Source organism: Eschrichtius robustus, chromosome 6 (assembly GCF_028021215.1).
Source record: "Eschrichtius robustus isolate mEscRob2 chromosome 6, mEscRob2.pri, whole genome shotgun sequence".
Lineage (NCBI taxonomy): Eukaryota > Metazoa > Chordata > Mammalia > Artiodactyla > Eschrichtiidae > Eschrichtius > Eschrichtius robustus.
This window is the reverse complement of record NC_090829.1, coordinates 77,494,863-77,510,743: the sequence shown is the minus strand read 5'-3', so window position 1 is coordinate 77,510,743 and position 15,881 is coordinate 77,494,863. Positions and strand designations below refer to the sequence as shown.

The following is a 15,881-nucleotide window of genomic DNA, read 5'->3' as shown; positions in this document are numbered from 1 at the left end:
GTTTAGTCTCCACACTGTTGGTCATGTCAGCTTTATACCTACTCGAGGTTGCTCATGCTGCACCTGAAGCTCCTTCCCCAGTTCAGGTCCTCAGTAGAGGGAAAATTCTTGCTGGTCCAGATGCCCAAGCTCTCAGTACTTCTTGGGCCACTAACTAGTTTCCTTTCCTCTGGATGCACCCTTCTTATCTTATTATTGCTGTCAGCCCTTTGTCCCTCACCCCCTTCTCCAGCACCGCAAACTTTCTGTGCTAGCCATTGTCAGAGAGGAGTATCACAGAAGGAAAATAAAATCCAACCATCTTTGCAAACCCCAGACACAGGGTGAGGCAAGGAGGGCAGAGTGTCCTCGCTCTCCTTGCCACTGGGTCTGTCCTTTCCCAGACAGTCAGCCCTAGGTGGCACACCCCTCCTGGTACAGCACTGCTCCCCAAACTCTAACTCCACAAACTTCTCTGAGTTCCTTTTTTATATCCCTCTTTCTGCTGCCCTCATTTTTCCTGGAGCCCAGACCTCTCTCCTGGGCCCACCCATACATCCCACTACCTGACACCATCTCCCTAGGCACATACCGCAAACCCGACACATCCAAAACCAAATCCAGTTCTTCTTCCCATACTGCTGTTCATCCCCATTTCTCCCAAGGCCCCCTCCCTGCCCATATCCGGTCACGAAGTGACATCTTTCAATTCCATCAGCAAGATAACCTCCTTGGTCCCACTTCCACATCCCCGCTGTCACCATTCTAGTCCTAACTGTACCACCTCCTAGACCTCTGGTCCCCTGTCCCCACACTAATAGGTCCATCATTCAGTGGCCAAAATGGTCTTTCTCAAACGCAAGTCTGATGTCACTCCACTGTTGAAACCTCTCCAGTGGCTGCCCACTGCCTCTTAGGATCAAGTCCAACTCACCAGACAAGGGCCTTCAAGATTTGTCCCCGACTTTCATCCCCAGCCTTCTTTCTAACTCTTGGGGAACACCCTCACCCATGCCCTGTATGCTCAGTGTCAGTGGTTCTCAAAATCTAGCATGCATGACGATCACCCGGGAGACTTGCTGAAAACACGGACTCCTGACCTTCCTGGGGTGTGGATGTTGCTGGTTCCTGTGCCAGCTTCTGGGGGGCACTGCTCTGTACTCTACACTGAAGGCCTTTCAGTTTCTGCAATGCCAGGGTTTTGTTGTCAACTCTTTGCTGACTCTTGCACATTCTGGGGCAGGTCTCAGCTCACGCATCACTGCTGCCAGGTTGGGTTCCATGCCCCTCCAAGGCAGTTCAATCAGCAGTCATCACAAGGCACTGCAATTGCAGAAACCTGCCCCCAACACGCATATACCCCAGCAAGCTCCCTGGGGACAGGAACGGGGCCCATCCTGTTCATTTTCTGTATCCCCAGTGCGTAGCTCAGTACCTGGCACAGGCTAGAAAACAGCTCTTAAAGGAATGAATGGAACCCCCGAGGATCTCTGTTAACATGGGAATTCCCGAGAACACTCCAACCCACCCCTGGGCTCTGATGCTCAGAGATAAAGCCCATTGGCTTGAATCCATGTGCAACTTTCCACAAAAAGGAGAAGGTCCCTTGCTCTGTTACCAATTAGATCAAAGCTGCCAGGTGCTGGGCCTTCCACCCCAGACAGGGGACTGAGGCTGGAAGAAGTGAAGCAGCCCAATAAAAACATCACAAATCAAAGCACTGAATTTAGAAGGTTCCTGGGAAACATGGGGCTGGGCTGAGAAGGCTGGCCTCCAATTGTCTGGGTAATCCATCTTCTGCTTTTGCCCCAGCCTGCCCCCACCCACCTAGTCCTGGCCTCATGAACCTTCCTCTGCCCTGGGAGGGCAGAGGTCGGCACCCCACAGAAGTTTCCAGACTGCTCAGTCTGAAGACACATGAGTCCCTCTCTCCAGTGATCTCCGGAAAGATCAGAGCCAGCAATTGGTAGATATTTACAGAGCCTGAAGGCGGGTCTTACAGCTTCAAAAGGGTCTGAGATAATGCAAAGCCAAAGGGAATTGGGGAGGTGGCATGAACAGCCCAGGGTACAGGGAGGTCCCTGGATCTCTGCCTCTCTGGGGACATTTCCTTTTTTAGGTAGCTAGCTAAAAATAGACATCAAACCCTTCACAATTCCCAAAATCAGCATTAACTTTCTGCCACAAGCTCCTGAAGGGGATTCGGGTTGGGTGACGTGTGGAGGGAGAGCACCCACCCTGCAGGGCTGTGTCAGAACAGGAGGGTGGCGGTGAGGACCTGGGGGTGGAAGGCTGAATCTCACTGTCCTGCACTGGGGGAGGCTCAGGGCTCCAGGGGACTTGAAAACCCCCCAACAATGTCCCTCTCCCTCCCCCCACACACATTAGGCCCTTTCCAACCCCTCCTTACAAACCTGTAGAAAAATATTAGTCATTTTTCCAGAATGAACATCTCTGGGCAAATTTCCTATACACATCCCCTCATAGCAAAGGCTGTCACGTAAGAAGATTCCAGAGGAACACCGCTCCTCTTGTTACTGCAAACACCCAGCCCTGAGCCCCCAGGGCACAGAACATCAGGACAGCTGTGAAAGAGGCAGCCCAGCATGGCCAGGACAGCAGTGTCGGTGTTGCTTGATGGGCATCCTCCAGGCCCTCGCCTGGGAGGACCCATCCTGCCATTGAACTGGCTTGTGGGAGACAATGGAAGAGCTGGGAAGGATCTGGAGGTGGCAGCCCAGGGGTGGAAGCACAGGTCCACATGCATGGTGTGGTGGAGGGTGGCATGACCACCATCACTCTTCAGAGACCAGTATTTTGGTTGGGAGTAACCAGGAGCTGGTGCCAGCTTTCAAAGACATTCATGGAAATACCCCCACTTCTCTCCCAGGGTCCCACATCTTTCCCTGTCAAGCAAGTCTTGATGCCAAGTCTTAACCTCTCCAGCATTTCCTTCCAGCCCTCTGAATCCTGGAGAGAGTTTGATCAAAAGAAAGATTTGATCCTGGAGAAAATCTTCTGGATAACTGGACACTGCTTTTGATATCCAAAGATGCTTTCAAGGGGACTGACTTTTGGTTTCATAGAGAGACACATACAGGAGACCAAGGCAAAGATATCTAAGAGCATCGTAATCTGGGATAGTAGTCAGTGAGGTCAAAGTGACCGATATCAGAGGTGAAGCTCAAGGCCAAGGCCAGGCATGGAATATAAAGTGGTGTCCCACCTGCATCCTCCCCAGATCCCAGAAGCAGGGGAACTCATAAATACATTTGAAAAGTGAAATACTTGTTATATCCCTACTTCACACCAGGCACTGAAATTTCAGAGATGGAGAAGCACTGGTTCCTGTCCCCTAGTTGTAAAAGCACCTTGTGGATGTTCCTCTATCTCTTTTCTAAAAGACCGTCAGCTTTACGGACTGATAGGAGGAACCCCTGAGCCTGTTATCGCACCGGCAGTGCCTCTCTGTATTTTCTCAAACCATCCTTCAGCCCCATCAATGCCTCTCTCACACAAAATTCCAGTCAGATCCCCTCCAGCTGGACACCCTGAGCCTGGACTCTATGCATATGGCCTCCTTCCCATCAGGATATCTCTGCTGCTGTGTGTTCATGCTTGCTGGAGCTTCCACCCTTCATGTACCAGATGATACAGAGGGTGTTGGCCAACCCCACCTGTGCTGTATCACTCCAAAGAAAAGCATTCTATTGAATGGCTTGATGTCAGAGCTGGAAAAGGCCTGGGGGGGGTCAGTCGGAGAAAGTCCCCATTTGACAGGTGCAGAGGGAGGAAGGGCTTTGACTAAGGCCACGTGTTCAATTAGAGGCAGAACCAAGACGTTCATTTCCTGCTCTCCAGCCCAGGGGCTGTTTGGCTATGCCCTGTGCCTGAGCACTGCCCCACCGGGCACAGTAAATGGGCATCTGGAGGTCCAACAAGGAAGGGTATTGCAGTCTACCCATGCCCCCCATCCCCGTCACAAGTGGAGGATACTTCTCCCCTGGGCCCATGCACGTCTCTCATGTTCTCTCTCCAAAGGTGGGAGACGACCCACTCTGGGCTGGAGGAGTGCATAAAGTTTTCCAGGAGTGCTGAGACTGAATTCCCATCAAGATGGGGGAAAGCAGCCATAAAGGATAGTGGGACAATTGACAAAAATTGAATATGGGATCGTGGGTTAAACAGTATCGGTTCAATGTTAAATGTCCTGATTTTAATAATTGCATTGTAGTTATGTTCTTAGGAGATACACAGTAGATATTTAGAGGTCAAGGGCATGATGTCTCTATTTGTAAACGGTATATATATGTCTATATGATGAATGGTGAATATATATGAACAGATATAGTGTATATATAGTATATATACAGTGTATATAGATATATAGATATGAATATTTGATGAATGGTGTATATATATATATATGAGTTTATACACAGAGAATGACAAAACAATGGAACAAAATGCAAATAATTGATGAACCTAAGTAAAGGGTGTACAAAAGTTTCTTGTACTATTCGTGCACCTTTTCTGTAAATTTGAAATTATATCAAAATAAAGTTAGAAAAAAATTCCCATTGAGAGGCATGCAGCAAAGACCCTGACAGGTCTCAAGATCCAGGGAAGCAGGGAAGCATGCCGGCTGTCACCCTCTTCTCCCCCCAGCTCTGATGGCAGTCAGACCTCTGTCCCCGCTGGTGGACAGCGTCCACTGTGTGGGCAGCACAAGGGATGGCCCTGAGACTATGGAAGGCACGGGGTGGCGTGGGAGGAACGGAGATCAGGGTTGCCCTCACAGTGCCCACATGTAACTAGCTGTGAGCTGTGAGACTCTGGGCAAGACAGTTTAGTTCTCTGAGACTCAGATTTGCTCATCTGTAAAATGGGAACAACTATTTGTAGCTCAGTTGAATAAGACTTGCCTGAAGTGACATAGATTGAGTGGCTAAGATGATGCCTGTTGCATGGGTGCTCAAAAAACTCTTGTTTTGGGGCTTCCCTGGTGGCGCAGTGGTTGGGAATCTGCCTGCCAATGCAGGGGACACGGGTTCGAGCCCTGGTCTGGGAAGATCCCACATGCCGCGGAGCAACTGGGCCCGTGAGCCACGATTACTGAGCCTGCGCGTCTGGAGCCTGTGCTCCGCAACAAGAGAGGCCGCGATGGTGAGAGGCCCGCGCACCGCGATGAAGAGTGGCCCCCGCTTGCCACAACTAGAGAAAGCCCTCACACAGAAACGAAGACCCAACACAGCCATAAATAAATATAAAAATAAATAAATAAATAAAAGATTACTATTAAAAACAAAAACAAAAACTCTTGTTTTGTGCGATGGGCAGGTGACTGAATCGGGGGCCCTCACGATAGTACCTGCGCATTCCTCCCTCCAGTCTCCCCTCACGAGAGGAGTGTTACAGTTCCTCCTCAACCAAACCACATTCCTCTCCTCTTTCATAACCTGGCCTAGCGTTTCCCTCATCCCAAAATCTTCCCAGACGACGCCCTCCTCACTTCTGTACTTGTGAGTTGGTGTCTGGCAGGTTAACTTGTACTCTCGTCAGTTTTCTCTCATCCGGCCCCTTGGGTTTGGGCAAATCAGCTTGGCTTTTCCCTCACGCTCCCCAGAGCTAGGCAGCAGCGGTGCCCCCAGGGGCTCTCAGGCCAGTGTGGACAAGCACTGTCCACGTTCACACCTGACAGCTCCCTCACAGGACCGAACATCCGAGCTGGGGAGGGGAGGGCATGCAGACAGGGATCTGGCCACCATCTATTTGACAAGGAAACCACTCAGACTTCCCTCGGTCACTGGAGGAAAGATGGATTTCCTGGTTAGATTAGGTACTTCCCAGCCCTTGATGAAAATGAACACACATACACAGCCAGACCACTCAGCAACGTGAGAATCTGGGCTTTCTCATGGAAACAGAGATGTCTGGGACTGGGGACGGCAATGCTAAGAGAAAAAGGCAAGTTGCAGAGGTGTACAGACTGCATAATTCCATTTCTGTGAGAAAAAAATCCAACTGAAATATTTGCATGTGTATATGTGAATATTCAGAAAAAAGCAATTGTGAATATATTTGAGGAGGTGAGTGAAATTAGGGGTAGGATGAAAGAGGGCTTTCACATTGTACTTGGTAAACTTCTGTACGAGTTAAAATGTTTAAACAAGAAGGCATGCATATTTAACTTATGTAATTGATAAATCATATAAATTATCCCCCAAAGTGAGAAAAGAACTGGGGGTGCAGGCCTAAAAGACACTCCCTTCATTCCCTATCTCTGGGCAGCTGCTTTCTCAGGAGCCTCCTGGGAAGGAAGCCCCACGGTGGTACACAGGCACCCAGGAAACTGCAGGTTTCTAAGGAAAAAACGCTGCTAATGCTCTCAGTGCCCCAGGGAGTGACAGGCTGGGATGATGGGGGGCAGGAGGCGTGGGCCGGCAGAGGGGTTCAACATGGCCATTACTATACATAGAGACACACACTTCCATTCATTTGGGAGTAAGACATCTGTCTGTAACTCCAACGTGAAGGCTTTCTACACAGAGTGAAATTCCCCTTCAGCAGACAAGCAGTGTCAGCTGGAGTTGATGCAGTCACGAATGTGTTTGTTTGCCACGGAGATGAAGCGCTTTCAGCTGCCCCTCCCTCTGAGCAGCACTGCCCACTGAGCCCCCTTCTCTGCACCCTTCGGAGGGGAAAGAACCATGGCGTCCAGACTCCACCAGAGCATCTTGCTCTCTCCCTAAAGGCAGGTGATGGAAATGCCCTGAGGACCTGGGCCGGGGGCCCGCGGTGGTTCCACATTTAATGGAGTTAGTAGAGGGGATCCGGTTCTGCTTCTCAAGACCAGCTGTGCAAGGGCCCCGGGCTTCCCTCTGGACAGCTGGTTTCCAGCCTGGCTGACAGCACCTTGGAATGGCCCAGGAGCGTAAACATACATTGAAGCAGGGGTCCCACTGCCAGAGATTCTGATCTAATTAGGCTGGGGTGCAGCAGGGAGCAGTGGTTTTAAATGCCCCCCAGGTGAATCTAACATGCAGCCAGGGTGGAGAGCCCCTGCCCTGGAACTGCATGATGACAGCTTGGCTGGGGTTTTCCACAGCCTTCTCTTCTCCAGGGCAAAGAGCCCAGGTCCCGGGTCAGCTCACTGTCTCCAGTTTGTTTTTCTCTTTCACGGCTCTCCTCTGACCCCACCTCACTTCCCTCGGGATCTCACCGGAATAGATGTGCCAGAGCTGAGGACAGGAGGCTGCTGACCTCCCAGCTCGAACGCCAGGCACTCCTGCTTCTGCCCCCAGGAGAGGAGAACAATCGCATCAGACCCAGTTTACCATCACTTGGCGCTCTTATGAGATGCCATGTCTCTCCCGAGGACTTTTTCCCATAACTAAATAGAACACAGGCCCAAGAAATCCTTTCGGAAGATAAAATCATTAACCCATTCTCACTAGGTTTTTCTTAGAATTGTTTATGCATTGTCAACAACTTATTATTAAACGTCCACTTTTGATAATCGGAGGCTCCAGGTGGTTAAATATCCATGAGAAATTATCATTCCAATTTGGCTGCCCTGGTATGTGCATGAGGAATCCAAGCTCCTCATTGGGAAGGTAAATAGGTTGCTTTGAAGAGATGAGAATAAAACTAAGTTACAGAACACTGCCTTGTAATGGAAAAAGAGAGCCAGCCTTTGAATGAATCTAGCTCACTTCCCTTTATTAGTATGGGTAATTAAGAGTTTGTCTTGTCTTTTGCTCTTTTAAAACACAGAGTGTGTTGGGGATGCCTAAGCAACCCCATATCTTTTGTTAAAGTTGGAGTTTTCGAAGCATACTTCTAACAAAATTAGACCAATAATTAATCAGTAGCGGAAGCCAGGGCTGCATTATGCCCTTTGGGGAGTCTAAGCACTTTTGCCTTTGAAGGCTCCTTCCCTTCATTAAAGAAAAAAAAATGTAAAAAAATGTATATACTTACATACATACATACATAAATTATATTTTACAACTGAATTGGTATAAAGATGAATATATTAATGTTATGAATTAAAACATTTTCTTTGACCTAAAAGTTAAATTTTTCCCTAATTTTATAAGATATTGAAATATTTTTGTGGGCCTGTAAAAGCACCGTGGACCCTAGGCACAGTGCCTAAAAGCTTATAAGGGGTTCTGGGGGAAGCCAAGATCCGAAAAGAGGGAGAGAGTCAGATGCAGAGTCATAGGAGAAGCCCTTTCCCTGCTTGGCTATTTAGACCACAGCTGCAAGTTTGTTCTAAGAGATGCTGGTAAGGCCTTTCTATGAGCAGGTCACGGCACTGGCATCCTGAAAGGTGCACCCCTAAGTTGGCCCAGCCGGAGGCCCACGGAACTTAAAAAGGAGGAAGGACGATGAGACACAGACACATCACCGTGACCCTGGGAAGAGGACAGCCAACGGCAGAAGGGGGATGCTGAGTGCTATGGGGGCTCACAGGAGGGACGAGTTCCTTTCAGCTGGAGCGAAGACGAGCTCAGGGATGAGATGACTTTTCAGTGGGGGTCTGTCCCACAAGAGAGGTGCCAGAGCAAAGGCACGAAGGGAGGAACACAGGGGTGTCCGGTGCACACAGAGGAGCTCAGTTTGGCTTGAGGATGAAATAGGAGTAAGGAGCTGGGGGGCAGCGCTTGGAAAGAAAGGCTGAGGCTGGATGTCAGAATGTGTGCCCACACGTGGCAGGTGTGCCAGGACGGCAAAGTGTGAGAGGTTCACTTGCACGGGACTGGTGGGCTCTGGGGACCGCTGGGCACTCCAACCAGGGGTGATCTGATCAGAGCCACTGTGTAAGAAGGTCTATGTGGCAGGAAAGACTCAACTGGGACAGATTAGGAGAAGGTCTCCCAGGGTTGTTGGTGGGAAGCAGAAGGGGCCTGAGTGACGCTGCCAGAGGATTTGGTTCTGTAACACCACTCAGGCCTTGGAGAGGTGGGAGGGGAGAGAAAAGGCCAGTGGCTCGGTCACCAGGAGCTCACAGGGCACCAGGGTGGTGGCAGGGGCCAGGTTCCGAGGAGCACAGGCAGGGAAGCGGCCGGCCCTCAGACCCGGGTTTGCCTGGAAGAGCTGAACGAGTACTTACTCTCCGTTCCTAGCATGGAAGGAAGAGAGCTCTTTGGCCTCCGGGCTTTCATCTCCGGGGCCTTGGCGTTCTCACTGGTGGGGGCATCTGGAACAAAACAGGTAACGACAAACATGAGTAGGCAGCTGCCCAGGGAAGGAAGCAGAAGAGGCATCGCAATAAACATCCCACCTCAACCCCGACAGGTCCTCCCCGTCCCGGCTCCACTCTGAGGGCCCTCAGCGCCTGCTGGGCAGGCCAGGCACCTTCCTCTCAAGAGCACCAAAGAAGGAGTGTCCTCGCCACCCGGCCTTATAAATCAGGCGCAGAGCACAGCTGCCCCGAAGATGGATGGACAGGCTATCCTGGGAGCGGGGTAGCGCTTTCGCCTCTGCTGCAGACACGGGCCGCCAGAATCGCATCACTGGCAGGGCTGGGGGACAGTCAGAGCCCCCCCTGCTCGCCAATGCCTATCTTTTCCCTTCACTGGGTCTTAACTCACTTGGGCTAAACATTCTGGATTTCCAAAAGCCCGCCCTGTGTAGAGAGGTCTCTTGAACGGAGGAAGCAGGGGATGGGTTGCTGCCCGGGCCTCATGGTCTGGAGGGGGCTTGCAGCCTGTTGTCTCTGACTCAAGGGACACTGACAGTCAGACCTCCAGGCCAGATGAAGGCCTCTGAGCAGGCGGCCGGCATGCCTCGCGGGCTCTGGACTGAGCCTTGGAGCCCTTGTGGGGGCTGCTGCACCCTCCCCAAAGCAGAGCCACTGGAACCCTGCGGCGGCAGCCTCTGGGCAGAGCTGAAATGCTGCCCGGGTGAGCGCACAACTCCGCGGGGCTGTCCTCCACTCCCCCTCTTCCCATTCATGCCCAGTGTGGAAGATGCCGGGGGAAACCCTCCCTTGTCAGGGCAGCAGGGTGACATAGCGCTGGGCTGGGTGGAAAAGGCCCTCACTGGGCCGAGAAGAGACTGGGCTCTAGCAAGCTGCTGGGACCGGGATAAGGAGCTGGCTGTACCGCTATCACTAGGCTCCAGCATTTTCCCCGCAAGGAACTCTCTTCAGGGACTATGCTGGGAGGGAGCCTCCCCCTCCGAGCCCCTTCCTGTGCATCCTTTTCCTGCTCCTGAACAGGAAGCGCAGAGGGAGAAAGGAGGGGGTGGGACTTTCCAGCTGAGGCTTGGCCACATTCCTAAGGCCTGTCTGGGGAGGAAGGGCCATCTCCCTGTCCCCGCCTCCACGGTGGGGCAATCCCAGACTCTAACACGTGCTCTCGCCTAGACTGGGCTTCTGGGGCTTTGCAGGGTGGGCTCGGAAGCACCGAACTAGGGGCTGGGAGGGTACACTGCCCCGGCATGCAGACTCTTGGTGCTCCCGTCTGGATGCATTACTCCTTCTAGATGGCATTTGGATCCCTTTCCTGCTCCAGAATGTGGGTCTGTCCATATAAATTCCTCCAAACCAGTCAGGCTTCCTTCCCAACTCAAGGCCTGCCCACTCTCCATTAGCTGGGTAATCCAGAACGGAGGCTCGGGCACAGCACACAGGTCTCCAAGGCCACGGGGACAGTCCCCCACTGCAGTCGGTCAAAAGCTGTACATGTGTAACTACAGGAACGATTAAACATAATCCTTAAGTAGAACTTCCCAGCAGTATATTTCAGGGGATGGGGCTGAAGGAACAAAGCTGGAAGAAATTCCTTTGAGCAGTGCTTGATAACCCAGCCCCCTACCCTGCCTCCATTCCCCACTGTGTGTTACCCTTCTGCCACCTTTTGTATGAGCAAAAGAGCCCCAGATGAGGAGTCAGGGGTCCCTGCCATCTGTAGCTGACACGGCCTGTTCCGGTCTCCTCAGTGGGCCGCCCACACACCAGGTTCTGTGTGGACATGGGTGGAGGAGCAGAAAGTCCCATGGGGAGGGGATGATTTCATTTTTCTCACATTGGGTATTTTCCCCGGACATAGTGGTCATTCTCAGCTACAGAACAAACCTCAGTACGCATTTATCAACCTCTGGTTCTCAACCTTGGCTGCACATTAGAAGCACCTGTACCTAGGTATCTCACTCCCCAGATCCTGGCTTAATTGGTCTGGGTGGGGGGCTGGGAGTAAATAATATGCCGCCAGGTTGAAAACTCCTAGTCTCTCTCCTCAGAGGGGTGTGTGTGTGTGTGTGTGTGTGTGTGTGTGTGTGTGTGTGTGTGTGTGTGTGTGTGTGTGTGTGTGTGTGTGTGTGTGTGTGTGTGTGTGTGTGTGTGTGTGTGTGTGTGTGTGTGTGTGTGTGTGTGTGTGTGTGTGTGTGTGTGTGTGTGTGTGTGTGTGTGTGTGTGTGTGTGTGTGTGTGTGTGTGTGTGTGTGTGTGTGTGTGTGTGTGTGTGTGTGTGTGTGTGTGTGTGTGTGTGTGTGTGTGTGTGTGTGTGTAGAGGTGAGGGTGGGTCTCAGGGACTATTCCTGCCCATGCTTCCCTTGATATTTGCACATCAGGCTGCCATAAACCAAGGTCAGGGGGTGAGTCTATGGTTCCCTTGTCTGGGGCCCTCCCTTCTTCCCTTCCTTCAAGACCAGCACTTCTGACAGCACCAATGACAATTTAAAGAAAGGCGCACCCAGAAATTTGTTTTCCCCCCTTTTAAGGAAGAGGAGGCGAGGACAGGGTGTGCACAGACAGTCCTCTCTTCCTTGGCATAAGTACTCGCTTTGCCGTCTTTTTCCCACTGAGTGCCGGGGCATCAGAGGAGGGAGACAAGGAAGGACCAAGATTTTTTTTTAATTGATGGGGAAACTGAGGCATAAGCAAGCAAAGGAGGAGAGGCCCAGTTTTCCCGGGCTCCTGAAAGAAAGGAGACAGGGACTGAGATTCTTTCTCTCCTCGTGGGGTCATGGTGGGTTTTGCTTCCAAGCATCATTAGAGTAGGGATGGAGAGAGGAGGGCTCTAGGTGCAGCTTTGTCATCAGCAATCCTGGGATTGTGGGCAAATAATTTCAGCTGCCCCGAGTCTCTGTTCCCACATTTGTACAAGGAAAACTACACTTATTTTCTCTGCCTCACAGCACTACAAGGCTCTAGGGAGAGGACGCGTGCCACGGTGATCATTTACCTGTTCATTCATGTCTCCTGTTCGCCGCATTTCCTCGCCTCCTTCCCAAATCCGCTTTAGAATCCTCCACCTTCACAAAGCCCTCCCCATAGGCCCCTGCTGCATGTTTCCTGCCTCCTCATCCGTCCTCAGCTCTTGGGTGCCTGCTTTACACTGACTTGTGAGTACACCACCCCGTCATGTGCTTTGAGCCTTGTTTGTAGATGTTCCTTATCTTTCCATCTGGCCGTGAGGAAAGGGGCTCAAGTTTCCCTGGCAGATCAGGCACACCCCCAGACTTGGAGCCCCACAGGGGTGGAACGAGCCCCCTCTTCCCTCTGCAGCACCCCCGCCCCCTGTGGGCTGTGCCTGCACCACGAGCCACTAGCCGTCAGTCTGTCCGTGAGAACCGCAGCAAGGAGTGGGCTGGGAGGACCACGTGCTTAATCAGAACCAGCTTTGTGCTCACGTGGCTGCCCAGGGGATAAAAATAATAGTAATAAAAGTTTAAGAGCAGCGTGTATTTTCTGTCTATTTTAATCAGTTTGTGATGAAATTGAACTCCATTTCTAGATCTGGGCCCCAGGGCTGGAGTCCTTTGCTGGTCTGCTGGTGCCCCCAAAGAAGCAGCGGGGAGGAAGGTGGTGGTGTGAGGAGTGTGGGGGGGGGCCTCAACATAGAGAGGAAAACGTGTCCTTATATGGACAATGCCTCACCCCTTCCACTCCTGGGCTAGCTCTGGGCTCAGCCTTCCAACACAGCATTTCTTCTTCTGTCTCCCCCGAGAGAGGTCATTCCCAGAGCTGCAACCCTAGGCAGGGGGAGTGAGGTCTTGGGAGGCTTTTGGGAGGGGGGTCTGAGCTTCCAGGAGCCCCAGAAGGGGCAGGGCAGAGGGGCTGCCCTCTCTCTCTCTCTCTCTGTCTGCCCAGGAGCGAGCAGCATGCTGGCAAAATCAGGAGGGAGAGAGCTCTGGTCAGGATGAGTGCCTTCCTGGCTCTGCAGGCCGGTGACTGTGAGTCCTTGGGCAAGTTCCTGACCTTCTTCACCAGGAAAAAGGGAATAACAACACCCCAACAGAGGAGTGAATGAGATGTGGAGTAAGAGCTGGCATTTACTGGGTACTCAGGCCGTGCCTGGCACGATGCTAAATGCTTTATACCCGTGTTTCAGGTTGAACCACACCATTCGCCAATATTCAAGTGTTTTTGACCTACTAAAATAGCAATTTTATTTAGTTCAACCTAATACATTTTAGCTGCATGAGACAATATAAAGAACAAATGGGAGTGGGAGCAGACCGAGGCCAACAAAAGAAGTGGGGGTCGGCTCAGCCACAGTCAGAGGGCTCCCTGGCCATGGAGGCAGTGGACCACAGTGGTTAGGAGCCAAGGTGTGGGCTTAAATCCCCACCCAGCTGGTTATTAGCTGCATACACCTCAAACTAGGCTTTAAACTCCCTTCTTACAGTTGCAAATCGCCCCGAGTTGCCAAATCCAATGGCTAACGCTCAGGTTCATCTTATTCTACTTGGCAGAGCCTTTTGACACATTGATCTCCATCATTCCTTTCTTATTGAAATGATCACCCTTTGGCCTCTGGGACACCCCTCTCTGCTTGATTTCTTCCTGTCTCACCATGGCCAGTCCTTCTCCGTCTCCTTCGCAGACCTCTGTCCTGCCTTACTTTTCAGTGTCGGACTCTCTCCTTCCCTCCTCCATCCACATCCACCCCTGGGGACCTCATATACTCCCAGGGCATTCAGTGGCCTCATGAAGATGGCTCCTCGTGTCCTGCCTCTAACCCCGACCTCCCTCCTCAACTCCAGATTCATCTAAAGGTCAACCTACACAATAGGCCCACCTGGATGTCTAATGGACACCTTAAACTTCACATACACGAAAGTCTTGACTGTACCCCACCCCTACCCATTCTGATCTTAGTAGGTGGTACCACCATTGACCTGTGCTCCCTCACGAAAACTAAGGGTCACCTTTGACTTCCCTTTCTATTTCCAATTCATCAGCAAATCTTATCAGCTGTACTGTCAAAACATTATAAATCTGGTCATTTCCCACCTCTTCCATAGAGTCTAAGCTGCCATCATCTCATGCCTGGGCTATCGTGGCAACCTCGAATCTGCTCTCCCTCTTACTCCTCCTGGGTCTGGTCACCGCCTGAGTGATCCTTTACAATGGCCAGGGTTGTCCCACCGCACTTATAATAAAATCCAGTGTCCTGGTCACAGCCTACATGGCCTTGCAGATCTGGTCCTCCTCAGTCTCATTTCCTACCACTCTGCCCCTGGCCCGGGGCTCGGCCACCCTGGCCTCCTTACTTCTCCTTCTGGGGTGTCTCTCGTACAGTCTCAGCTCAGGGTTTTGCTCCTGTTCCTTACCTCTGCCGTGCTACTGCTGGGACTCCTTCCCAAATGCCTTCAGGCCTCTGTTCAAATGCCTCTTCCTCAGAGAGGCCTCACCCTCTCCAACAACAGCACGCTCCCCTATCACCCTGCTCTGCTTTCTTCACAGCATGTGTTGTTGCCTGAGATCGTATGACATATCTGTTCATCCGTATTTTTGTCTCTCCCTCACTCGAATGTAAAGGCTCTGAGAACAGGAACTTGTTTCGTTCACTGCTTTTAACCCCAGCCCCAGGAGCAGAGCGGGCACTGACATACGGGTTGAGAGAAGGCCCATGGGAACGCCATCCCCTACCGCATGCACACACCAGCCTCCATGGTTACAAAGCCCCTGATCTCACTCGTAGCTGAGGCCCGATGCCCTTGGCAAGGTGGCTGGGAAGGGCGGCCTGATCTGCCCGGTCTTGGGATTTGGGCCTACAAAGGGCTTTGCTTCCTCACCTCTCACCTGGGTCTGAATGAGAGGGAGTGGGCCACTCAGGCCAGAGGTGCAGAAGGACTTCCCAGCAAGAAGTGCTGTTAGTAAGGAAGATCTGGATCTCTCGGACAGTGGACACTGCCATGTTATTCACTAGACGGGGAGGCCATGCAGGTGGTGGAAAGGTGCAGACTTTGGAACCAAACACACCTGGGTTGGAGTCCTGCCAAGGTAACTCATGCCAGGGAGTCATGTGACTCCCTGTGCAGCATGGCTCGAAGGGCCTGGGCTTTGGGATCAGAGACACCCAGGGAAACGGCATCTCCTGCTTACTGTCTGAGTGACTGGGGATGGCTGCTGACCCTCGTTGAGCCTGGGTTTTCCCACTGAGAAAGATACCCTGCCCAACTGCTGCATAAACTAAAAATGCACAAGAGTTTCTGGCCACGGCAGGCCATGGCAGGCCTTGAAGGTCAGCTTTTTCTCCTCCTGGGTGAGTTTTCGGACAAGTCCTTACCCACCCCAGGCTTCAGCTGCCTTCTGTGGTACAAGTTGACATGTCTGCTGCTAACCTGGAAGGAATGGCGGTATGACCATAATCAAGAAAGTGCACAGAGCTCCCTTTTTCTTATGGAAACAACCCAAACAGCAGGATTAAAAGAGCCAGATGTGCTGCATTATAAAGGCTACCTCCCCCTGTCTTTTCTATAAGAGGGAAGAAGTAGTGTGGCTAATACGGAACAGCCAATGAGCCAAAGTCATTTTCATGAGGTCTTGAAATACATCATTCTATTAGCCACAGATATATAGTCTAAATGGTGTCTAGCACAGGCTATGTGAGTGATAGTGAGTGACTGTCGGGGGCAGGGCCAGCCTGACATCAGCATTAG

General features: G+C 51.7%; 1 protein-coding gene across 13 annotated transcripts in view; it reads right to left on the bottom strand.

The window, feature by feature from the left end:
• MYLK (myosin light chain kinase) overlaps positions 1–15,881 on the bottom strand; it is a 342,321-nt gene that overhangs the window by 55,392 nt on the left and 271,048 nt on the right. For all 13 annotated transcript variants that reach the window (XM_068546603.1, XM_068546599.1, XM_068546604.1 and 10 more), the window contains one exon: positions 9,101–9,187. In XM_068546603.1, the coding sequence (XP_068402704.1) occupies positions 9,101–9,187 (87 nt within the window). The remainder of the gene's footprint in view (positions 1–9,100; positions 9,188–15,881) is intronic.